The sequence below is a fragment of the Coregonus lavaretus genome (assembly GCF_964263955.1).
Source record: "Coregonus lavaretus genome assembly, chromosome: 3".
NCBI classification, from domain to species: Eukaryota; Metazoa; Chordata; class Actinopteri; order Salmoniformes; family Salmonidae; genus Coregonus; species Coregonus lavaretus.
This window is the reverse complement of record NC_139990.1, coordinates 49,492,071-49,516,682: the sequence shown is the minus strand read 5'-3', so window position 1 is coordinate 49,516,682 and position 24,612 is coordinate 49,492,071. Positions and strand designations below refer to the sequence as shown.

At 49.2% G+C, this 24,612-nt stretch overlaps 3 protein-coding genes across 3 annotated transcripts in view; 2 read left to right on the top strand and 1 right to left on the bottom strand.

Annotated features, from left to right (window-relative positions):
- Positions 1–826, top strand: part of trim46a (tripartite motif containing 46a) — a gene marked incomplete at its 5' end in the record, with an annotated part of 22,710 nt that extends 21,884 nt beyond the window's left edge. The window contains one exon of the mRNA XM_084153663.1: positions 141–826. Within this exon, the coding sequence (XP_084009789.1) occupies positions 141–558 (418 nt within the window). The 3' untranslated portion in view covers positions 559–826. The remainder of the gene's footprint in view (positions 1–140) is intronic.
- Positions 827–2,830: 2,004 nt separating this feature from the next.
- Positions 2,831–3,967, bottom strand: LOC311107719 (uncharacterized protein; the record flags this gene model as incomplete). Its single annotated transcript, XM_084150235.1, has 4 exons — positions 2,831–3,030; positions 3,324–3,386; positions 3,487–3,654; positions 3,874–3,967. The coding sequence occupies 4 exons, from the start codon at positions 3,965–3,967 to the stop codon at positions 2,831–2,833; spliced, it is 525 nt and encodes a 174-aa protein (XP_084006361.1).
- Positions 3,968–4,845: 878 nt separating this feature from the next.
- On the top strand, positions 4,846–22,013 carry LOC311114861 (uncharacterized protein). The gene is made up of 5 exons (XM_084157243.1): positions 4,846–4,904; positions 5,989–6,070; positions 6,230–6,354; positions 15,302–15,469; positions 19,505–22,013. The coding sequence occupies exons 2-4, from the start codon at positions 5,998–6,000 to the stop codon at positions 15,419–15,421; spliced, it is 318 nt and encodes a 105-aa protein (XP_084013369.1). The 5' UTR covers positions 4,846–4,904; positions 5,989–5,997; the 3' UTR covers positions 15,422–15,469; positions 19,505–22,013.
- The last annotated feature ends 2,599 nt before the right edge of the window (positions 22,014–24,612 follow it).

The window sequence follows — 24,612 nt, the reverse complement described above, 5'->3', positions numbered from 1 at the left end:
TTCCTCACTGCCCGCTTCCCCCCCTCTCTCTCTCCCTCTTCCCCCTCCCCCTCCTCTCTCTCCCCTCCCCCTCCTCTCTCTCCCCCTTCCCTCCTCCCCCTCCCCTCTCTCTCTCTCCCCTCCTCCTTCCCTCTCTCCAGCTATGACCCAGACAGTGGCCATGACAGTGGGGCTGAGGATTCCCCAGACTCCTCCCCTCCCTTCTGCTTCCTCACCATGGGCATGGGAAAGGTCCTCTTACCCCAGGGGGCAGCAAACTTACACCACAATACCCACAGTACCCATGGGAACAACCATGGCCTCCCCACCGCCCCCCTACCCCAGCGCCTGGGGGTTTGTCTGGACTTTGAGAAGGGTCGGGTCACGTTCTACGATGCCCACTCACTGCGCACCCTGTGGGAGGGGCATGTGGATTGCTCTGCCCCTGTGTGCCCGGCCTTTTGTTTCATTGGTGGAGGGGCACTGCAGCTGCAGGAGCTGGTGGCCAATCGGAGCACAGAGGAGCCACCGCACAGAAGGGTCACCATCCAATCACGCGCCACCAATTTAGGTAACTGAAGAAGTATGGAGTGGAATGATGTGGAAAGAACCTTTATCAACTTTATGTTTACTTTTTTTATGTATAGGTTGCGTTTGTAATGTCTGCAACTGTTGATGATGTACATTATGCAGAATAGAAGAATGTCAATGTCCCGGAATCCAGTGGATTGTAAAGCGTTCTGCAAGTTACATCAGGATCTGTGTATTCTGGTATGATTCCAACTGTTGCTGTTGCTGTGTTGCATCTGAAAAAGACTCATGAGTAGGACGTTTACTGTTAAATGACTCATGAGTGGAACGTTTACTGTTAAATGACTCATGAGTGGGACGTTTACTGTTAAAGAACTCATGAGTTGGACGTTTACTGTTAAATGACTCATGGGTGGGACGTTTACTGTTAAAGAACTCATGAGTGGGACGTTTACTGTTAAATGACTCATGAGTGGGACGTTTACTGTTAAAGAACTCATGAGTGGGATGTTTGCTGTTAAATGACTCATGAGTGGGACGTTTACTGTTAAATGACTCATGAGTGGGACGTTATCTGTTAAATGACTCATGAGTAGGACGTTTACTGTTAAAGGACTCATGAGTGGGACATTATCTGTTAAATGACTCATGAGTGGGATGTTGACTGTTAAAGGACTCATGAGTGGGACGTTTACTGTTAAATGACTCATGAGTGGGACGTTATCTGTTAAATGACTCATGAGTGGGACGTTATCTGTTAAATGACTCATGAGTGGGACGTTTACTGTTAAAGGACTCATGAGTGGGACATTATCTGTTAAATTACTCATGAGTGGGACGTTAACTGTTAAAGGACTCATGTTACCTGCACTTCACATAGATCTAATTGTTTGAAACCAAACCAAAATGCTCACATTGTGGCAGATTCTCTCATAAGCTTCAAAAATCTATTACAAATCAAGAGGGTATAAATGTCTATTCTATATTTTGACACAAAATAGAGAAGAATGGGATTTACACATTATGGATATAAACTATTTTGCATAAATCATGCGTTGATGTCAATGGGAAGATTTAGGATGTGTGTGTATTCAGTTGAATTAAAATTATAATACTTGTTTTATCATTTTCATCTGAACTGGCTGAATATTTATACTGTTTTATAGCTTTTTATTCATAGCTTTTATGATTATTATGACTGGCAATAGTTAATTTTTAATCAACAGATTATTAGAAAAAAGATCTTACAGGGTCGAGGCTCAGACTGTCAGTATTCATACAGTATATTGAATGTGTGTCTGTGTGAGAGTGTATATTTACTTGAATGTGTGTGTGTGTGTGTGTGTGTGTGTGTGTAAGAGAGCGAGAGACATAGAGAGAGCGAGAGGGAGATGGTTTTCATGTGTTTGATACCACTCCATTCCAGTCATTATTATGAGCCGTCCTCCCCTCAGCAGCCTCCACAGAGAGAGAGAGACAGATTCAGAGTCAGTCCAGTCCAGTCCAGCCTGTTGCTCGGAGGTCTGGCTGTGACAACCATGCTTTCTGTTCTGTCTGTCCTGAATGATCTGGTTCTAATATTCAGTTGTCTTATAACTTGCAGCACAGCACTTGAATGACTTTAGACTGTAGCATTTCCCAACCCTAATTTAGACTTTGCCATGCTGGCAGAATGTTTGTAAAATGTCATGAGAAAAACTAATAAACAATTCAACAGTTACATTGAGGTGTTATGTGTATTATGTTCTATTTCAGGAGCTAACACATATCAGTAATGATGACCAGACAGGGAGAGGAATCAGCGGTCCATTCAAGAACACTGCATACTTTTGTCGTAATCTAGAAAATGAAGTCAAACATAGAACAGAAGAAGCTGGTCATTTGTCATTACATCACGTTTAATGGACGGGTCATTATAAGAAAATTCATGGCTCTTTGAACTCTGATTTAGCATCTGATTTCATCAAAGCGTTTGTTGTGGTTCTCTCAGCCCTCACATAGGGAAGAGCAGGAAGCCACTGAAGGTGCAACATTTATTTGAATTATCATAGAGACCATAGCCTGATGGGAGATGCATGTAGATCAAGTCCCCCTCCTCCAGCTCTAGAGTCACTGCATTAGATACATACTGATGCCCTCCGTGGCTATTGTACTGATTTGACAATATTTCACGCTGCTTATTCTTAAATAAGGATACACCCAGATATGCCGATGTGCGGACGTCCATGCCAGAGAATCTGAAGTAGTAGATTCCCCTCACTGATGCTGTGAAGACACCTGCATCAGAGGAAAGGAGGGATAGATCAACACTGTCTGTCTCTTATAGACACTGGAGCAGTCTGGTAGTGATGTCGGTGTCTGTAGCTAATGTCATATATGTAGCAGTAGTACCTGTCACTGGGCTGTAGGTGTTGCCAATGTTGGTGAAGACTTTGGTGTAGATCAGTTGGGTCTCAGTATTGAAAGGTCCTACTTTTCCTGAGTTAGTCAAACCAGCAGAGAAGGCCACCTTTGGTCTGTCTGTGAGCACAAAATAGTTCAATAAGATACTGGACGTTGAGTAAGATAAATTCATAAAAGGAACATATTCCCACACCACATTAGAGACGATGAGTTTCTGAAAGTCTGCGTTTGTCTTTCCTGTGTTCTCTTTCTTCAGCCCTTCCACTTCCCCTTTCAGTTCCTCCACCTCTCTCTCACTGGCTGTCACTCTGGTCCCCATGGCTGACAGTTCTGCTGCTTGGGCTGGAATTGTGTGAATAATGGCTAGAGCTCTAGATCTTATTTTAGATGTATACTTATTCATACATTACCTGTATTCTCCCTCTTCAGTTCATCAACCTGGCTCTCACTGGTTGTCACTCTGGCCTGCAGAACTAAAATATCAAGTAAACAAATGCAAATAAACTGATGATGAATTCAACACACTCTTTCCCGACTACAATAGTCAAATGAAATGAAGCTGTCTCACATTACCTGCATTCTCTCTCTCCAGTTCCTCCACCTTGTTCTTGTGGAACTGCAGTTCAGTCATAGTGACACTGAGCTCCACTCTGTGGTTCACCACCTCTTTCTGCAGCTCCTCCACCTCTCCTTTCAGCTCCTTCACCTTGCTCTTAATGGCACTCAGTCTGATCTCCAAAACTACAATAACATGAAGAGGCTTTTTAATCCATACTGAATTAAAAAGAAGCTAACCCACATGCGATAAACATATTGTAGTGCCCGTAGTACAAAAGTTTGGATCTCTTGGTGTAATGGCTAAGGCGTTCGACTGACACTTGCAGGGACTCGGGTTGGAGTCCCAATTGCCCTACATCCTGAATTTGCTACTAGTATACATCAACACTGTTCTTTCTTTACCTGAGTTCTCTCTCTTCAGTTCCACCACCTGACCCTCACTGGCTGTCACTCTGGTCCCCATGTTCCTCAGCTCCACTCTCTGCTCCACCACCATGTCTCTCAGCTCCTTCAGCTCAGTCCAGATGTCAGGCTAGGTGGTCAACTGTTCAGCATCACTCTCCCTGCTCTCTTCCCCTTCACTGTGACCCTGTTCAGTGATATCATTCTCTCTGACCCCTCCTCTCTCTCCCTTACCCCATGTCCCAGACAGACAGAACAGCAACACCTGCAGAACTACAGCACCCCTCATTCTGAAACAATGTCTCTTCAGAACTCATGTAGTCTACTGGGCTCAGTCCCCTTCTTTATATACACACTGGTCTTGGTGGACCAATACATGAGATGTTGACACGTGTCCTCTGTGTGAATGTTCCAGATAGCCTTGGCGGTGTGATAAAACAGGGAACATTTTGCACAGACTAAAAGCAGGTCATTTGTATCTGATGCTGTGCATGTGGGAAAATCAAACCTGTTACTTCTGTCTGTCTGTGTTGTGTCTGCCAGTAAGTAGGGTCGGCAGGTAGCCTAGTGGTTAAGAGCGTTGGGCCAGTAACCAAAAGGTCACTGGTTCGAATCTCCGAGCCGACTAGGTGAAAAATCTGTAGATTGCTCTTGAACAAGGCACTTAGCCCTAATTGCTCATGTAAGTCGCTCTGGATAAGAGCGTCTGCTAAATGACTAAAATGTAAAAGAGTAGGAAGTAAATATAAAGCATCAAAGTATCAGAAATATCATCATGCTTACTAAATAAAGATTTCCAAAGCTCCACTATGCATATTGGAGGATTAGGTAGTCATCACCATAGTTTGTACACCTAGATCCACAAGGTGGAGTTAACTTGAAGGGATTGAGGGTTTAAAACAAAGCCTCGCCCTGCTTCTGTGGCTGTTAACAGAGCAGGAAGTATCCAGGTAGTTAAATAGAACACACACACTCCCTCCGGTCCTCACGCACTGCACAAACACTCCTGCCTCCTGACCAGCCTCATACAGGTAAGAGACACCTGGTTGTGTTCTTTCTCACTCATCTGTCTCTGTTTTCATGTGTTTTCTCCCTGTGAACAAACAATGCCAATAGTATGTCTGTCATATAAGAATGTCCCAGATGGGAACCTGACAGGGCTATAAAGTTGTCGTATTTTGATTGACTAAATGGGACGACATGATATGTGGGGAATGGCTCTCAGCACTTGGCTTTGCCTAGTTTAAATGCCAGGTAAACAGGAGTGGTATTATTTGTGCATGTCAACGTGTGTATATACTGCCAAGTGCCAAACTGCCAGAACTGGATTGGCTGTGTATCCGCCCAGGCAGCCATGGTTCTCACAATCATTGTTCCACAGTCTCATAATGAGCCACCAGAATAGCTCAAGACACAACTGACTGTAGCATGTCACATCATAATAATCACTAAGTAACACCGTAATAAACAGTATGTATTAAACATCACAAAATGTACCTCATTCACAGAGACAGGTTTGTTTAGACATGGTTAGTGAAGAGTTAAAGTTTGTATTTGTAAAGCTAAATTGCCTTTCTTGATGGCCCCTGAGGGGATAATTAAAGTTGAATTGAATTGAATTATATTTTAAAAGGAGGAGGAGAAGGAGGAAGAGGAACAGGTGGTTTGTGACAGGATTTTATGATAGGATCTTATCAGCACAGCCAGGTGAACACCAACCAGGTGAATACCAACACTTTGCCTTGACGTGACAGAACAGGATTGAATCTGTCCATCAGCTGTAAAACAGAGGGAGGAGGAAAAAGAGGAACAAGGAAACAAGAGAAAGTATTTCTCTAAATGTCAAACATATATCTTATGTAAGGATTTACAAATATTTTAGGTATGTAGGTATGTGTGTGTCTGAGTGAGTGTTGTTATTGGGTGGTGTGATCTCAGTCTCTATCTTTTCATCAACTCTCTTGCGCTTTCATGTTCATCTTTGGATTTTAGCAACTGGGTTTGGGAAGAAAATACACACATTTCTAACAATTTCAATGTATTTAATTGACTTTCACAGTCAACTTCATGCCCAACTTCACGCCCATTTTGAATATCTTTTATTGCCTTCTGCAGGTTGCTGCAATGATATTTCTCCGCCACTTGGGGGCAGTGTTGGCTCTTTCTTGTCTAGTCTCCATGGCCCAAACTGAGGAAAGTGAGTGGTCAAAATAGTATCCTTATTTAACACAATTTTCTCTCCTCATGTATTTGTCTTTGCTGGATGGGAGGATGGACATTCTGAAGAGCAATAAGTGTCTCACTCCCTCCACTCTTTTCTCTTCCTCTCATTCTCTCTCCAACCCCCTCTCTCCAGCCGCTCTGCAGGGCTCCAGCAGGCCCCCGACGAGGGCTCTGTTTCTCAGCTACAGCTCAGATGGAGACTCCCTCACCAGCGAGCAGCTCCGCAGCCTCCTCTCCAACGAGTTCAGCCAGGTCCAGGTGTGTGTGTGTGTGTGTGTGCTTGTGTGTGCCTGTGTGTGTGTTTGTGTACTGAGCTGAAAGGGCAGAATACTAAACTGAGTCTCTCTCTCTCTCTCTCTCTCTCTCTCTCTCTCTCTCTCTCTCTCTCTCTCTCTCTCTCTCTCTCTCTCTCTCTCTCTCTCTCTCTCTCTCGTTTTTTGGAGTTTGAGTGTTTGGTGTGGAGGGCTTGTCCTAACTTATGTCTTGTTTCTTTCCTTGGTTTCTCTTTTCTATGGTGGAGGGTTAATGCACTGTTTGTTTTAGTGGTACCCACTGTTTTTTCTTTTCAAAGTTAGAGAGGAAGAGGACAGAGGTTTAGTTTCCTGGGGTTTTGAATGGTGAGGTGTGAGCGATGGCTTCGCAGGCTAGCGCGGAGGAGACGCTGTCGTTACGGCATGGATTCAGGTGTGTTCCCGAGAATGGAATTAAGGTGGAGGAGGTTCTGCTCGCGGTCAGCGAACAGGTAGGAGCTGAATTTATACATTCTGCATCCAGAATGAACAAAGCTGTGGTTGTGTTCATGAAAAGAGCAAATTTGGTGGGTAGGCTCATTTCAAGTGGAATATTTGTAAGGGGTGTGTTGGTGCCAATTTCTCCTCTTTCTACCCCTTCGACCAGGGTGGTAGTTGCAAATTTGCCTCCGTTGATTACGGATGATCAAATCAGGAAGGAGTTGAGTCGTTTTGGTAAGTTTGCTAGTGGTTTTCGTGTACTGTCGGCAGGTTTTCAGGCAGATGCCGTCAAGCACGTTGTTTCATTCCGGAGGCAAGTGTTCATGTTTCTGAACAACAATGAGCAACAGTTAAATGTGCACTTTAAAGTGAGGCATAGGGAAGGGCTCTACGCAGGTTTTGCCAGCACAGATAGTCTACAGTGCTTTGAGTGTGGGGATTTGGGGCATAAGAGCTTTGTGTGCCCACATAAAGGCCATAGACAAGGTGAGGGTTCAAGCACCAGTGGGGGAAATCGAGGTCAACGTGCAGGGGGCCATGAGACACAGGCAGCAGAGGCTGGGCCTAGTCATGCTACAGATGGTGGGGTAGATGAGGCTGGGTCTAGTCATGCTATAGATGATGGTGTAGGTGAGGCTGGGTCTAGTCGTGTTATGGATGGTGGTGTAGCTGAGGCTGGGTCTAGTCATGCTATAGATGGTGGTGTAGATGAGGCTGGGTCTAGTCATGTTATGGATGGTGGTGTAGATGAGGCTGGGTCTAGTCGTGTTATGGATGGTGGTGTAGATGAGGCTGGGTCTAGTCGTGTTATGGATGGCGGTGTAGATGAGACTGGGTCTAGTCATGTCATGGATGGTGGTGTAGATGAGGCTGGGCCTAGTCAGGTTATGCTAGTGGATGAGGAGAGTGTAGTGGGGAAGGGTAAGCGACTAGGGGGGGGGGGGGGTGTGGAGGAGGGTGTAAAGCGGAAGAGGAAAAAGGGAGAGAAGAAAGGAGGTGGGAAGGCAGAGGCTGGTGTGGTTAAAGGCACCAAGGAACCTTTTCCTGGTTCTGGGGGGGAGGCCCTGACTAGAGAGGAAGGGCAGGTGGTGACGTTGGGAGATGGAGATGAGGAGGAGGAAGGTGAGTCTGAGGAAGAAGCCGATGAGGAGGATTTCTTTTCAGACTCCTCCTCAATGGGTCCAGAGCTGACAGCCAGTCAGTCAGAGGGGTCAAAGTACACGGTGACGGAACTGTCAAGGTTCCTGAAGGAGACTAAGGGGAAAAAAGTTAATCTTGAGGCTTTTTTCTGCGATCCGGGAAAGTTTGTAAGATCAGTGCAACATGCTATGAAAAATGAGGGGAATGGTGTCCTCTCACCCAGGAAACGGTTTAGGTTGAGGAAGTGGGTCACAACTGTGCGTAAAGATCTACCTTCAGACACTGTTTAGATGAAAGTTTTCTTTCTGGCACTGGGGCTTTTTGAGCTTTGCTATTGGTCTCTCTCTTCTTCCACTTCTTATGGAGACTCTTTGGGTAGGCTCGCTTAATATTAATGGCGCCAGAGATGCGGGAAAGAGGAGTGTGTTGGGTGAATATGTAAAACAAAAAAAAGTACAGGTGTTGTTTCTGCAGGAGACGCATAGCGATGTGGTGAATGAAGTTGATTGGGGGCTCTGGTGGAAAGGGGCAAGTGTGCTGAGCCATGGGACAAATGTTACTGCAGGGGTGGCAGTCCTTTTTGTATCGGGTCTGTCTGTAAAAATCTGCTCCTCAAAAGAGGTGTGTACGGGTAGACTGCTTGTAGTAAAGGCAGAAATTAACAACAGGGGTTTTGTCTTTATAAATGTGTATGCGCCCAACACAGGGAGAGAGAGGGGGCTTCTATTTGGGTGTCTTAGAAAGGAACTCTCACAGGTATTGCCTGAGGAGACGCTGGTGGTCGGCGGGGACTGGAACTGTACGATGGATTTTACGAAATACAGAAATGGGGAGGAGCCTCATTCAGGCTCAGTGGGGGTGTTAAGGGACATTATTAATCAATTTGACCTAGTTGATGTTTGGAGAACTAGACATCCCAACACAAGACAATATACATGGGTGAAGGTCTTTGGGGCTAGGGTGAGTGCAGCCCGGTTTAATCGAATGTACATGTCCAGGAATCAGAGCAATAGGCTGTTGGGCGCTACCATTCTTCCGGTGGGGTTTTCAGATCATCACATAACCATGGCTCGGCTGTCTATTTCACCAGGGCCTCGGCAGGTATCCTATTGGAAGTTTAATGTAAAGCTCTTACAAGATGCCACTTTTTTCTCAGGTTTCCAGACTTTTTGGGAAAGGTGGGGACAGCGAAGAGAGGAGTATGAGTCTCTGAGTCAATGGTGGGATGTGGGAAAAGTCCAAATTCGGTTTTTTCTGCCAACAGTATACAGCTCTCTCATCTTCAGAGGCTAGGAGAGTATTGGGGGAACTCGAGCGTAGTATTAGTGAGATGGAGGTAGAGCTGGTGGGGCAAGGCAATGTAGGCCTCCAGGCAAATCTAGCTGAACTACGTAGGGACCTGGGCAGTTTTTTCCAGGTTAAAGCAAAGGGAGCACTTGTAAGAGCTAGGTTCTCCATGCTCAATGAGATGGATGCTCCCAGCTCCTTCTTCTTTGGTTTGGAAAGACAGAGCAGTGAAGCCAAGGGTATGCATTGTCTACGGCTTTCGGATGGGCGGGTGACCTCTGTGGTGGGGGAGATGCGGGAGTGGACTGTGGAGTTTTATACTGAATTGTTTAGGGCAGAACTGTGTGATCCTATGTGTGCTCAGGTTTTGTTTGCCGAACTCCCTAAGCTCTCTCTGGTACAGAGGGATGAAATGGACATTCCTCTGTTGTCCCATGAACTGGCAGAGGCCGTAACCCAGATGTCCCCCGGCCGTGCACCGGGGGTCGATGGACTCCCAGTGGAGTTTTATAAAAAATTCTGGGGAATAATTGGACTGGACTTCTTTTGCGTGTTGCGTGAATGCGTCGGGGTAGGAGAGTTGCCGATGAGCTGCCGGCGGGCGGCTTTGACTCTCCTGCCCAAAAAAGGGGACTTGTGTGAACTTAAGAACTAGAGGCCTGTGGCATTGCTCTGTGCAGACTACAAGATATTTGCCAAGGTCCTCGCTAACAGACTAAAGTCCCATCTGGACTCTATAGTACACAAGGACCAGACATATTGCGTACCATGACGCTTAATCACGGACAACTTGTTCTTAATCAGGGACATGTTGGACTTGTCGAGAAGTTCTAATGTGAACTTTGGTCTGGTCTCTTTAGATCAAGAGAAGGCTTTTGATAGAGTGGACCATGAGTATCTGTTTAATGTGATGTCTGTGTTTGGGTTTGGGGAAAGGATTGTTGTATGCTGAGGCATCATGTATGGTTAAGGTGGGGGGGGCTCAGTAGGCCAGTCTGGGTGAGGCGGGGCATTAAACAAGGATGCCCTCTATCAGGGCAGTTATATACACTAGCCATTGAGCCCTTTTTGGGCCTGCTACGCAGGAGACTGCAGGGAGTGTGCTGGACAGGCATAGCAGTGTCAGCATATGCAGATGACGTTTCTGTGATGGTCAGGGATGGTCAGGATATGCAGGCACTAGAGAATAGTCTGAAGGTGTACGAGGGAGCTTCGTTAGCTAAGGTAAACTGGGGAAAGAGCAAAGCTCTGTTATGTGGGTATGGGTGGATAGGGCCCCTCCTCTGCTTCCAGGAGGGTTGCAGTGGGGTTGTGAAGGACTTAAAATATTGGGGGTGTACCTGGGCTCGGAGAGGTGGGTCAGGAAGAACTGGGAGGGGCTGTCACAGGCAGTGGTGTCAAGACTGAGCAGTTGGAGGTGGCTCCTGTCCCAAGTGTCATATAGAGGGAGGGTGCTGATAATCAACAACCTGGTGGCATCTTCCCTGTGGCATAAACTGGCTGTCCTCAACCCCCCGCCGGTCTGCTCGCAGACCTACAACGCAAGCTGGTGGATTTTTTCTGGCTGAGGGCGGCAGTGTTGTATATGTCCGTAAATGAAGGAGAACAGGGCCTGGTGGAACTGGAGAGCAGGGTGGCTGCATTCCGACTAAAGGCGGCACAGAGACTGCTGTACCATACTGATGTCGGATGGAGGGAGCCAGCATGCACGCTGCTGAGGAGAGCTGGCGGATTAGGGTTGGACCGGCAGCTATTCCTTATGAGGCTGGAGGGGCTGAGTACAGCAGGACTCTCTGATTTTTACTCTGCGGTGCTGAGGGCCTGGCAGCTACTAAGGCCCACACGAGAAGGGGGTGTGGAGCCTGGGCTGTGGGTGTGGGAGGAGCCTATCTTCCACAACCCAGGCATCCTTTTGAGATCGGTTCAGTCAGCCACCCTGAAGAGGCGACTGATGGCAGCGGGATTACTAAGGCTGGGTGACCTGCGACTGCTGGGAGTGGATGGATGGAAAACCCCAGAAGTCCTAGCACAACAAACAGGACTAACATCTCTTAAGCTGCTAGAGAGATTCCTGGGGGAAGTCCAGGAGGCACTGTCTGAGCCGGTAAAGGGGGTGTTTGAGCGGCCAAAGGGGGAGGGGCCACCAATGTTTCCGCTACTGCACGTGACGGCAGAGACTGGGGACTGGCAAGGGGGTCTGGAGGACTTGTTAGATTTTAACACTCCGAGTCTGGGGGAGTTTGAAGGGGTGGGAGGTAAAGCCCTTTACAACCTCTGTATTAAGGTACGGAACATCAGGAGCCTAACAGGAGTGAAGGCACATCAGTAGCAGGGGGTATGTGGGGCGGAGCGTATGGTGGGTTTTAGATGGAGGGGGCTCTACAAACTCCCTGTACCAAAGAGGTCAGGGGACCTCCAGTGGAGGGTTTTACATGGAGCCCTGGCCACTAACAGCTGGTTAGCACGGGTTGAACCGGGAGTCGGACAGGGGTGTCCTTTCTGTGTCATGAGTGAAACTCTGATTCATGTGTGCGCCAGGTTAATGCCTTTAATGTCTCAGTTGGAATGTCTGTGTGAGAGGTTGGGGGTGGGTTTTACTGTCTGGGTGTTTATAATGGGGTACAGGTATTCAAATAAGGTAAAGGAAAAATGTGTGTTGTTGAATTTTCTGTTTGCTCAGTCAAAGTTAGCTATTTGGATAACAAGGAGGAACAGGGTCAAAGGTGGAGGGATAACAGACCCTTTACTATTATTTAATGGGATGGTCTCTGCGCGCCTTAGGGTGGAATTTGAGTTTAATAAAATGATAAAAAGTGTGGAGATGTTTCAAGAGATATGGTGTGTTGGGGGGGCTGTCTGTATAGCTGGGGAAGATGGTCTGGATATACGGTTGTAGAAGTGGTGAGGTTTGGGTTATGTGTGGTGTTGTTTTTGTATCGTGGGGTAGAGGGAAAGGTGAGTATGCAGTACAGGGGATATTGGTATTTTTTATTTTAGGAGGTGGGGGGGGGGGGGGGTGAGGTTTTAATGAAATGAGGATGTACCATTTGTCACGATCGTCTGAAGGATGAGACCAACGCGCAGCGCGTGTTCCGAGAAACATGATGACTTTATTATATCAAAGTGCAACCACGAAGAAAACAACAAAATACGATACGTGAAGTTCCACTACTGATACAGACAGCAACACGGAAACAAAAACCCACAAACCCCACAGGAAAACAAACAGAATAAATATGGCTCCCAATCAGAGATAACGAGCCGAACAGCTGGCACTCGTTACCTCCGATTGGGAGTCACATGCCCAATAAACAACCAAACCAAACATAGAAAATGAACAACCAGAATCCCACATAGAAATACACCCAAAAGAAAATGACAACCCTGGCTCACAAACAAAGAGTCCCGGAGCCAGAACGTCACAGTACCCCCCCCTAAAGGCGCGGACTGCGACCGCGCCTCACAACCCCACAATAGGGGAGGGCTGGGTGGGTGTTGCTCCCCGGAGGCGGTTCTGGCTCCGGGCTTGACCACCACCCCACTATAGTTCCTACCCGCTTTCTTAACCTCCTCCCAATGACCACCCTCCACTTAAACCCACCTGGATAAATGGGCAGCACCGGACTAAGAGGCAGCACAAGGCTAAGGGACAGCACCGGACTAAGGGGCAGCACAGGACTACGTGGCGGATCCTGGCTGGCTGGCTCTGACGGATCTGGCTGCTCATGGCTGGCTGACGGATCTGGCGGCTCATGGCTGGCTGACGGATCTGGCGGCTCATGGCTGGCTGACAGATCTGGCCACTCATGGCTGGCGGAAGGCTCTGGCTGATCCCGTCTGGCGGAAGGCTCTGGCTGCTCCTGTCTGGCGGAAGGCTCTGGCTGATCCGGTCTGACGGAAGGCTCTGGCTGCTCCTGTCTGGCGGAAGGCTCTGGCTGATCCTGTCTGGCGGAAGGCTCTGGCTGATCCTGTCTGGCGGAAGGCTCTGGCTGATCCTGTCTGGCGGAAGGCTCTGGCTGATCCTGTCTGGCGAAGAGCTCTAGCGGCTCCGGTCTGGCGGACGGCTCTGAAGGCTCATGGCAGACGGGCGGCTTAGCAGGCTCAGTACAGACGGGCAGTTCAGACGGCGTTGGGCAGACGGACAGTTCAGACGGCGTTGGGCAGACGGGCAGTTCAGACGGCGTTGGGCAGACGGGCAGTTCAGACGGCGTTGGGCAGACGGGCAGTTCAGGCGCCGTTGTGCAGACGGGCAGTTCAAGCGCCGTTGGGCAGACGGGCAGTTCAAGCGCCGTTGGGCAGACGGGCAGTTCAGGCGCCGTTGGGCAGACGGCAGACTCTGGCCGTCTGAGGCGCACCGTAGACCTGATGCGTGGTGCCGGAACTGGAGGTACCGGGCTGAGGACACGCATCTCAGGGCTAGTGCGGGGAGAAGCAACAGGGCATGCAGGACCCTGGGGACGCACATAAGTCCTAGTGCGTGGTGCCGGAACTGGTGGTCCCGGGCTGAGGACACGCATCTCAGGGCTAGTGCGGGGAGCAGCAACAGGGCATGCAGGACCCTGGGGACGCACATAAGTCCTAGTGCGTGGTGCCGGAACTGGTGGTCCCGGGCTGAGGACACGCATCTCAGGGCTAGTGCGGGGAGTCGGAACAGGGCATGCTGGACCCTGGGGACTCCCATAACGCCTAGTGCGAGGAGCCGGAACAGGGCATGCTGGACCCTGGGGACTCACCTCACGCCTAGTGCGGAGAGCAGGAACAGGCCGGGCGGGGCTGGCGACGCGCACCGTATCCCTGGTGCGAGTGGCCGGAACAGGCCGGGCCGGGCTGGTGAAGCGCACCGTATCCCTGGTGCGTGGAGTAGGAACAGGCCGGGCTGGGCTGGCGAAGCGCACCGTATCCCTGGTGCGTGGAGTAGGAACAGGCCGGGCTGAGCTGGCGAAGCGCACCGTATCCCTGGTGCGTGGAGTAGGAACAGGCAGGGCTGAGCTGGCGACGCACACCGTATCCCTGGTGCGAGTGGCCGGAACAGGCCGGGCCGGGCTGGCGAAGCGCACCGTATCCCTGGTGCGTGGAGTAGGAACTGGCCGGTCCATACCGGGAACACACACCACTGGCCTCAACCGAGGATCAGGAACGGGCCGGACCGGACTGGCAACACACCTCAGTCCTTCACGCCGTGCCACACACACATCCCTGCCTCTTCTCGCCAATGGCTCCCGTACTCCGTTAGCCCTCTCACCTATACTCCCTGTGGCAGCTTCCTGCTGCCCAGCCGCCCAAGCCATGTGCCCCCCCCAAAAAATTTCTTGGGGTTGCCTCTCGTCCTTCCGACGAAAAACCTGCTGCCGCCGATGCTCCTCTCTTGCCAGGGCCTTGATCTTCCCCCAAGGTCCCTTGCCCCCGAGCATGTCCTCCCAGGACCACGATTTGCCCACCTGGGCCATCGCCAGCCTCTCGATCTCCTTACCCGGCGCCTCCACCCATGTCCAGTCTCTTTGCTCCTGTACACGCTGCTTGGTCTTGGTATGGTGGGTTTTTCTGTCACGATCGTCTGAAGGATGAGACCAACGCGCAGCGCGTGTTCCGAGAAACATGATGACTTTATTATATCAAAGTGCAACCACGAAGAAAACAACAAAATACGATACGTGAAGTTCCACTACTGATACAGACAGCAACACGGAAACAAAAACCCACAAACCCCACAGGAAAACAAACAGAATAAATATGGCTCCCAATCAGAGATAACGAGCCGAACAGCTGGCACTCGTTACCTCCGATTGGGAGTCACATGCCCAATAAACAACCAAACCAAACATAGAAAATGAACAACCAGAATCCCACATAGAAATACACCCAAAAGAAAATGACAACCCTGGCTCACAAACAAAGAGTCCCGGAGCCAGAACGTCACACCATTAAAGAAAGACAAAGACAAAAATCTCTCTCTCTCTCTCTCTCTCTCTCTCTCTCTCTCTCTGTCTCTGTCTCTGTCTCTGTCTCTGTCTCTGTCTCTGTCTCTGTCTCTGTCTCTGTCTCTGTAGGCACTGAATGATCAGCTGCTGGAGGAGTTCATGGTGGCTTATGACGTAAATGGAGATGACAAGCTTGACATGAAGGAGGTTGCAGATCTGGTCAAATTCATCACCAAAGACGGCCACTAGACAGACTGGAAATATATAATAAACCTGTGCTTATGATGGGCCTAACCTGTAAGGAACACTTTCATTAAACAATATCTGACACATAGAAAATGTAACATAGATCACAAAACCTAAAACATACACACATTCCTGGTAAATAAATGTCTGTCTACACCTTGTAGTCATTTAAACTCACAACACACTTTACTTCAAGTGAATATTGGCGTGAATTAATTCTATAACAATGAAGTATGAGATTTGCCCCTTGTATCCATGTATGATTACTTTAAGTGCCTACAGTGCAGAATACTAAGTGGCTGGCGAGGGGAGGACGGCTCATAACAAGGAAACCACTACTATGAGCCCGTCCTCCCCAATTAAGATGCCACCAGCCACCTGTGTGATAGCATCAGTATGCTATTCCAAGCAAAACACCACAGTACCCTCGACAGCTGTGTCTCCTGTTGTCTGTCGTCTGCACATCTGTGTCTAACACACACGTACGCGCACACACAAAGACACACACACACACACACACACACACACACACACACAGAAATAGATCTGGTACATATGTAGCCATGAACACAAGCCAAGGTGAGCTAGCATGTTCAGACAGGACCACTTCCTCAGTGTGTGTGTGTGTGTGTGTGTGTGTGTGTGTGTGTGTGTGTGTGCGTGTGCGTGTGTCTTGCTCTGCTCTGACTAGAAAAACATTAGTGATTCTTCATAAAGACGTAGCCCTTTCCTGCAGTCAAATGACCTAGTGGCCTCATTGGTGGAATGTTATTAATATTTTTCATAATTTTGTAATTAATAAACAAAATCCGGTTTCTATGTCAAACGGTTTTGTTATATTTCAGTCTTCTGTGATGTAAAGTATATATGAAGTGTAATATTGGGACGCAAATTCTAAATGTTATACATTTCAACTCTATATCTGACATGGTACAGATACAATAACATAACAATGTGTGTGAGGTGTATACTTTTGTTTCAAAGTAGATTTGTGTAAGGCTACCAAGAAACACTATGCATGACCCTGACTTAGCCCACTACAGTAACAACTGCTTTAAATCCCTACCTGCTCTCAGAGCAGCCAGGTCAGAATTAGACGTTCATCCATGTTTTTTAAACGTCAAATTTCGAAGTTTTTCCAAACGTCAAATTTCAAAGAGTTAAAGGTTAAGTTAAGGCATTAACTCTGAGTTTTTAAGGTTAGTGTTAAGTTCAGGCATTAACTCAAAATTCTTAAGGTTAGACATTAACTCTGAATGGTTAAGGTAAGGGTTAAGGTTTGGGATAGGCTTAAAACAAAGAAATAAAAACTACTTTCTATCGCTGGATTCAAACTTGCAACTTTTTGAAATAGAGGCAGATGCTCACAACGCCCTAGCAAAACCGAAACCTACTTGAAAGTAACAGCGCTCACTGTTGCCCCTAGTGGCCGGTTTCCACGTCATCTCCCGACGTCCTCAGACATGGATGAACGTCGAATACTGACTTGTATCACGGGTGACCTGGCTGTTAAATCCACCACCTGTTTGTCTGAGCAGCTAAGTGAATTCAGTGGGAATCTGTATATAACTCCTTTACCAGACCAGGCCTCGGAGAGGGAATAGGCTACTAGAGTCTATAGCAGAAGTGGCTCTAGGAGAAAATCTATCTACTATCTACTGTTGAACAAAATGTTGCAGTTTAATGCTTATCATAATCTCACACATCCATTATCTTTCAGGGTGTTGGATAATAAAATATTAATCAGCAGAAAGAACATCCACACTGATTTGTTCTGCCAATAAAGTGGTGGTTTAATTCAAGTCATCATGGCTGACAAGGTTTCCACTTGTGCCTGGTCTCTGTCAGTTTAATAACTACCTTTCACAATGTCTCTCCTCTCCCTGTCTGCCATTAGAGACAGGGGTGTCTGTCTGTCTGTCAAACATAATTCCTGTATACCATTAGAGGAGAGGTGGAACGGTGGAGGAGAGGGGAGGAGTGGAGTAGAGGTGAAGCAGGACATTCAGACCTGGGACATAAAGCCCTGAAGGCATACTGTGTAGGTACAATATTAGTAAGAAAGATACAGACAGATACAGACAGAGAGAGAGAGAGAGAGAGAGAGAGAGAGACAAAGCGAGATAGAGAGAGAGAGAGAGAGAGAGAGAGAGACAGACAGACAGACAGACAGACAGACAGACAGACAGACAGACAGACAGACAGACAGACAGAGAGAGAGAGAGAGAGAGACAGAGAGACAGAGAGACAGAGAGACAGAGAGACAGAGAGACATAGAGAGAGAGAGGCCTTCAGCTGTGTAACCTGTCTGACCTGAGTGATGAATGCTGATGAAAGTCAACAGAAAGAGAGAGGCATTCCAGTGACAGAACACTGGTTAAACTGGGAATAGAAACACAATCGCTGCTGCTGTCTGCACATTGTTGACCATAAATTCCTCCTGCAGCAACTGCACATGGACTTACATGGACAAGAGGAGAGACAGGAATGTCAGAAAAGTGAAGGTCAGAGTGTGTGTGTGTGTTTTTGACGAGACAGTTGGACACTGACAGCAGAAAAACAACATGGCTGCCTCTTTAGACTCTGTGACATCTGACCTTCACTGTTACCAGGGCAACGGTCTGACCCCTACCCCTCTCCCTTAGATCATAGGCTGGCAGGTGTCAAGCCTAGCTTTAAATGACCTATTAAATATCTGATGTGCAAAGAGGGGAGCACAGCTAGCCTTGTCCATCACTACCAACAGACAACTGAGGGAGGACAAGAAAATGCTATTAGCTGTCTAATTAAGAGAAGACATTAACCTATGAGTACATTAACAGATTCTGTAATCTCATAACAATCTCTCTATCAAAAACTAGGTATCAGTCAGATTCCCACCCAGAATGAGTCATCAAGTAAAATTTGCCAAATGTCCACAGATACGATCATCAGTACTGTTGAAAGAGAGACCAAGTGGTTCATAATTGGTTGAATGTGATCTACAACAACAACATGATTTAATTAAAAGGTGCAATATGCAGAAATCGCTCCGCCATTTCCTGGTTGCTAGAATTCTAATGGTTCGCCTAATTTCAGTTTATGTGACAAAATAAGCACTCAGAGAGTAGAGAATCATTGTACCATCTAAACCGCTGCGAAATATATATAAATAACCCAAAATATTGTATTTTCAGCTGTTTAAAGCTGGTGTACAAAACCGAAAGTAAAAGATGCAAAAATGACACTTAAGAATGGGAAGCATAGAAACAGAGCACATAGAACAGATCTACAGCTTTTAGACTTGCTTTCAATGAGAATGACAGATCTATAACGCATGTGAATTTGGTCGGGTCGCCCAAAACATTACATTTTGCAGCTTTAACTATCTGTCTCTCAGTCTGTGTGAATCTCCTATCCAGAGGTGGCACCACAGGTCCCAGAGTGGTGTGGTGAAAAATACATTCTGAGGCCCGTTGTCTTTCCTGATCTGGTAACCTAACCAGGTGAAACTCCGGACATTATACGTTATGACATGATTAATCTGTTTAATATGGGCTATGATGGGACCAGAGTTTTTCTAATCATGTTTGTTTTTTTACTCCTGCATGGTGTAGTCCTGCCCTATGCAACTGTAGGCCTAATTAAACATCTACTCACAGTCTATGCCTCTACTGTGTTTATTCATTCAACCAGTTAATCATTTTGAATTGAAAAAGTCTAGGTAGCCTAGTCAGCCCAAGTTTGAATATAAACCAAATGTTATTGTCACACTCTGGCTCCGGGACTGTGTGTTAGAGCCAGGGTGTATTTCATTTGGTGGGGTTGGGTTGGGTGAGTTTCATTTGTTTGTGTTTTTGGTGATTGGTTAATGACTCCCAATCGGAGGTAACGAGTGTCAGCTGTCGGCTCGTTATCTCTGATTGGGAGCCATATATATTCTGTGTGTTTTCTCCTTGTGTTGGTGGGTTTTTGTTTCCTTGTGCTATGTTCAGTCGGTGTCATAGAGAACTTCACGTATCGTCTTTTGTTGTTTTTTCGTGGTTGCTTTTATAAATAAAGTCATCATGTTCACTCAACACGCTGCGCTTTGGTCTCCTCCTTCAGACGATCGTGACAGAAAAACCCACCTTAAGAAGACCAAGCAGCGTGTCCAGGAGCAAAGAGACTGGACATGGGTGGAGGCGCCGGGTAAGGAGATCGAGAGGCTGGCGATGGCCCAGGTGGGCAAATCGTGGTCCTGGGAGGACATGCTCGGGGGCAAGGGACCTTGGGGGAAGATCAAGGCCCTGGCGAGAGAGGAGCATCGGCGGCAGCAGGTTTTTCGTCGGAGGGACGAGAGGCAACCCCAATAAATTTTTTGGGGGGGGCACATGGCTTGGGCGGCTGAGCAGCAGGAGGCTGCCACAGGGAGAAAAGGAGAGAAGGCTAACGGAGTACGGGAGCCATTGGCGAGTAGAGGAAGGGAAGTGTTTGTGGCACGGCGTGAAAGACTGATGTGTGTTGCCAGTCCGGTCCGGCCCGTTCCTGATCCTCGGTTGAGGCCAGTGGTGTGTGTTCCCGGTACGGACCGGCCTGTTCCTACTCCAAGCACCAGGTCCACGGTGTGCTACGCCAGCCCGGCCCGGCCTGTTCCGGCCACTCGCACCAGGGATACGGTGCGCGTCGCCAGCTCAGCCCGGCCTGTTCCTACTCCACGCACCAGGGATACGGTGCGCTTCGCCAGCCCGGCCCGGCCTGTTCCGGCCACTCGCACCAGGGATACGGTGCGCGTCGCCAGCCCAGCCCGGCCTGTTCCTACTCCACGCACCAGGGATACGGTGCGCTTCGCCAGCCCGGCCCGGCCTGTTCCGGCCACTCGCACCAGGGATACGGTGCGCGTCGCCAGCCCAGCCCGGCCTGTTCCTGCTCCACGCACCAGGGATACGGTGCGCTTCGCCAGCCCGGCCACCCGCACCAGGGAGACGGTGCGCGTCGCCAGCCCAGCCCGGCCTGTTGCTTCTCTCCGCACTAGGCTTAATGTGAGTCCCCAGGGTCCAGCATGCCCTGTTCCGGCTCTCCACACTAGCCCTTATGTGCGTCCCCAGGGCCAAGCATGCCCTGTTGCTGCTTCCCGCACTAGCCCTGAGATGCGTGTCCTCAGCCCGGTACCTCCAGTTCCGGCACCACGCATCAGGCCTACGGTGCGTCCCCAGGGTCCAGCATGCCCTGTTGCTTCTCCCCGCACTAGCCCTGAGATGCGTGTCCTCAGCCCGGTACCTCCTGTTCCGGCACCACGCACCAGGCCTACGATGCGCCTCAGACGGCCAGAGTCTGCCGTCTGCCCAACGCCGTCTGAACTGTCCGTCTGCCCAACGGGGCCTGAACTGTCCGTCTGCCCAACGCCGTCTGAACTGCCCGTCTGCCCAACGGCGCCTGAACTGCCCGTCTGCCCAACGCCGTCTGAACTGTCCGTCTGCCAAGCGCCGCAGGAACTGCCCGTCTGTACTGAGCCTGCAAAGCCGCCCGTCTGCCATGAGCCTTCAGAGCCGTCCGCCAGACCGGAGCCGCTAGAGCTCTCTGCCAGACAGGAGCAGCCAGAGCCTTCCGCCAGACAGGATCAGCCAGAGCCTTCCGCCAGACAGGATCAGCCAGAGCCTTCTGCCAGACAGGATCAGCCAGAGCCTTCTGCCAGACAGGATCAGCCAGAGCCTTCTGCCAGACAGGATCAGCCAGAGCCTTCTGCCAGACAGGATCAGCCAGAGCCTTCTGCCAGACAGGATCAGCCAGAGCCTTCTGCCAGACAGGATCAGCCAGAGCCTTCTGCCAGACAGGATCAGCCAGAGCCTTCTGCCAGACAGGATCAGCCAGAGCCTTCCGCCAGCCAGGATCCGCCAGAGCCGTCCAGCCAGGATCCGCCTGAGCCAGCCAGCCAGGATCCGCCAGCTAGTCAGGTACTGTCCCTTAGCCCGGTGCTGCCCCTTAGTCCGGTGCTGCCCCTTAGCTCGGTGTTGCTCCTTATCCTGGTGCTGTCCCTTATCCTGGTGCTGTCCCTTAGCCTGGTACTGCCCCTTAGTCCGGTACTGCCCCTTAGTCCGGTACTGCCCCGTAGTCCGGTGCTGCCCCTTAGTCCGGTGCCGCCCCTTAACCCAGTGGGGTGTAGTTGGGGGGTGGTAATGTGTAGGAGGCTAATTAAGTGGGTAATGACTATGGTGGGGTGGGGATCACGACCAGCGCCAGAGCCGCCTCCGTGGAGTAACACCCACCCAGCCCTCCCCATTTTTGGGTTAGGCGCGGTCGGAGTCCGCGCCTTTGGGGGGGGGTACTGTCACACTCTGGCTCCGGGACTGTGTGTTAGAGCCAGGGTGTATTTCATTTGGTGGGGTTGGGTTGGGTGAGTTTCATTTGTTTGTGTTTTTGGTGATTGGTTAATGACTCCCAATCGGAGGTAACGAGTGTCAGCTGTCGGCTCGTTATCTCTGATTGGGAGCCATATATATTCTGTGTGTTTTCTCCTTGTGTTGGTGGGTTTTTGTTTCCTTGTGCTATGTTCAGTCGGTGTCATAGAGAACTTCACGTATCGTCTTTTGTTGTTTTTTCGTGGTTGCTTTTATAAATAAAGTCATCATGTTCACTCAACACGCTGCGCTTTGGTCTCCTCCTTCAGACGATCGTGACAGTTATCCCATTTATATTTTCTCACAAACAAATGTGCTATAAATACAAAACGTTACCCCTTCGTTTACCCTGGCCAGAGGGACAGGGTGCATAGTAGTCTAGACTATGCAGCTGCTGTTGTTAGTTGCATACAGTTGGTCAGACTGAAACAAATACCGGAGGAAAGTGGAGAGCGCGCCTTCAACTTTGTGACCGGCCCGCGCGACCTGCGATTTCCGTGACGCCTCATGTCCACCAGATGCACCAAACTCTTTGCGTTCTGGCGGAAGTCATTCATTGTCAATGGAGCAGTCCGCAACGCAACGTTGAGGGTGTCGCACTAGCCTGCGGTGCGTTCTGTGTACCGCATGCAGTTCAGTATTTTCAGCTTGTGAGTTGCTTTAAGGTGTGGTGGTAGAAACACGGAAGGACACACACAGACTCCAACTAGCTAGCATTTAGCTAGTTGAAAAGTAAAGCAAATGTGCGTCAAGTACTGAAAATGTGTACTGGAGCAAAAACAAAATGTACAGTATATGCATCTGGTGGACATCAGCATGAATCTGATTTGTCAAGACTGAATCTGATTTGTCAAGACTGACAAAGGGCCTGCAGCAGCACTCCAATGTGAAGGACACAGAAATTGTGCATGAGTTGACAAATCAGTCTTTTTAACACTTTGCATCAATATATTATTAAACTATGCAAATGTAGCCTCACCACATGTTTTCCTGCAGCCCTATTCCTATCTCACACCTACCTCATCTACCAGTCTGCCCTGTCTGAGGTTGGGCCTTCACGCCCTTACATGTGTTGTTTACGATGATCAGTGTTGTGTCTACTGTCTCTTATCTCTCTCTGTGTGTGTTTGTGTGTGTGTTGTATAAGTCAATCACAGCACCCCTCTGCTATCTTTCTCTTTTACATGCAGGAACACAGGCAGGCATGCAGACAGGCATGCAGGCAGACACGCATGCACACGCACACACACGCACAACACACACACACACACACACAGAGATGATCAAGATAAGGGAATGTCAGGGGTAATAACAAGGAAGAGGGAGACAGACCTAACACCTGAGAAATAAAAACATAAAGGAAACTGAGGAGAGAGACAGAGAGGAGGGGGGTGAGGAGAGAGAGACAGAGAGGAGGGGGGTGAGGAGAGAGAGACAGAGAGGAGGGGGGTGAGGAGAGAGAGACAGAGAGGAGGGGTTGAGGAGAAAGAGAGACAGAGGAGGGGGTGAGGGGTGAGGAGAGAGACACAGAGGAGGGGTGAGGGGTGAGGAGAGAGAGACACAGAGGAGGGGGTGAGGGGTGAGGAGAGAGACAGAGAAGAGGGGGTGAGGAGAGAGAGACAGAGAGGAGTAGGGGTGAGGGGTGAGGAGAGAGAGACAGAGAGGAGTAGGGGTGAGGGGTGAGGTGAGAGACAGAGAGGAGTAGGGGTGAGGGGTGAGGAGAGAGACAGAGAAGAGGGGGTGAGGGGTGAGGAGAGAGGAGAGAGACACAGAGGAGGGGTGAGGGGTAAGGAGAGAGAGACACAGAGGAGGGGGTGAGGGGTGAGGAGAGAGACAGAGAAGAGGGGGTGAGGAGAGAGAGACAGAGAGGAGTAGGGGTGAGGGGTGAGGAGAGAGAGACAGAGAGGAGTAGGGGTGAGGGGTGAGGAGAGAGAGACAGAGAGGAGTAGGGGTGAGGGGTGAGGTGAGAGACAGAGAGGAGTAGGGGTGAGGAGAGAGACAGAGAAGAGGGGGTGAGGGGTGAGGAGAGAGGAGAGAGACACAGAGGAGGGGTGAGGGGTGAGGAGAGAGAGACACAGAGGAGGGGGTGAGGGGTGAGGAGAGAGACAGAGAAGAGGGGATGAGGAGAGAGAGACAGAGAGGAGTAGGGGTGAGGGGTGAGGAGAGAGAGACAGAGAGGAGTAGGGGTGAGGGGTGAGGAGAGAGAGACAGAGAGGAGTAGGGGTGAGGGGGCGACAGGAAAAAATGAGAGAGAAGCACATTCCTCCCTCCTCCTTCTTTCGCCCTCTCTCTCTTCAAAACAACAGCTGGGACAGGTGTGTTTTTACTGATCGTAGAGAGTGCACATGCTGACTGTGTGAATAAGTGTCTGAATGTGTGTGTGTGTTTGTGTCTGCTTATGCTGAGTCTGCACCATGTTTCACTCTTCAGCCCCTGCTGTTCTTGTTAAATCTGTTTCTGCTGAGAATAATTTGATCCCTAAGATTAATAAATCTACATTGACATTACCAGTGAAGTGAAGGATTAATTAAATGTTTGTGTGCACGTGAGTGCATGCGTACATGTCTGTGTCTCTCTCTCTCTGTGTGTGTTTGTGTGTGTGTGTGTTTGAGAGAGAGAGAGAGAGAGAGAGAGAGAGAGAGAGAGAGAGAGAGAGAGACCCCCTGGTTCAGGAAACAGAGGGATCCTGTTTTCGAGCAGACTGCCATTGTTCCACTGATGAAACACACACGACATCTTGTCCCCCTCTTGCCCGTACGCCCCAGACAACCATACCCTAACTCTCTCTCCCGAAGACACGTACACAATCACAATGATCATATGGGTGTATATTAACCC

What these genes read in the sequence shown, in the direction of transcription:
- LOC311114861 (XM_084157243.1), top strand. Translation starts at nt 5,998, where the DNA reads ATGATATTTCTCCGCCACTTGGGGGCAGTGTTGGCTCTTTCTTGTCTA. An exon ending in CATGGCCCAAACTGAGGAAA is followed by an intron (nt 6,071 to 6,229) that starts GTGAGTGGTCAA and finishes CCCTCTCTCCAG; the next exon opens with CCGCTCTGCAGGGCTCCAGC. An exon ending in ACGAGTTCAGCCAGGTCCAG is followed by an intron (nt 6,355 to 15,301) that starts GTGTGTGTGTGT and finishes CTGTCTCTGTAG; the next exon opens with GCACTGAATGATCAGCTGCT.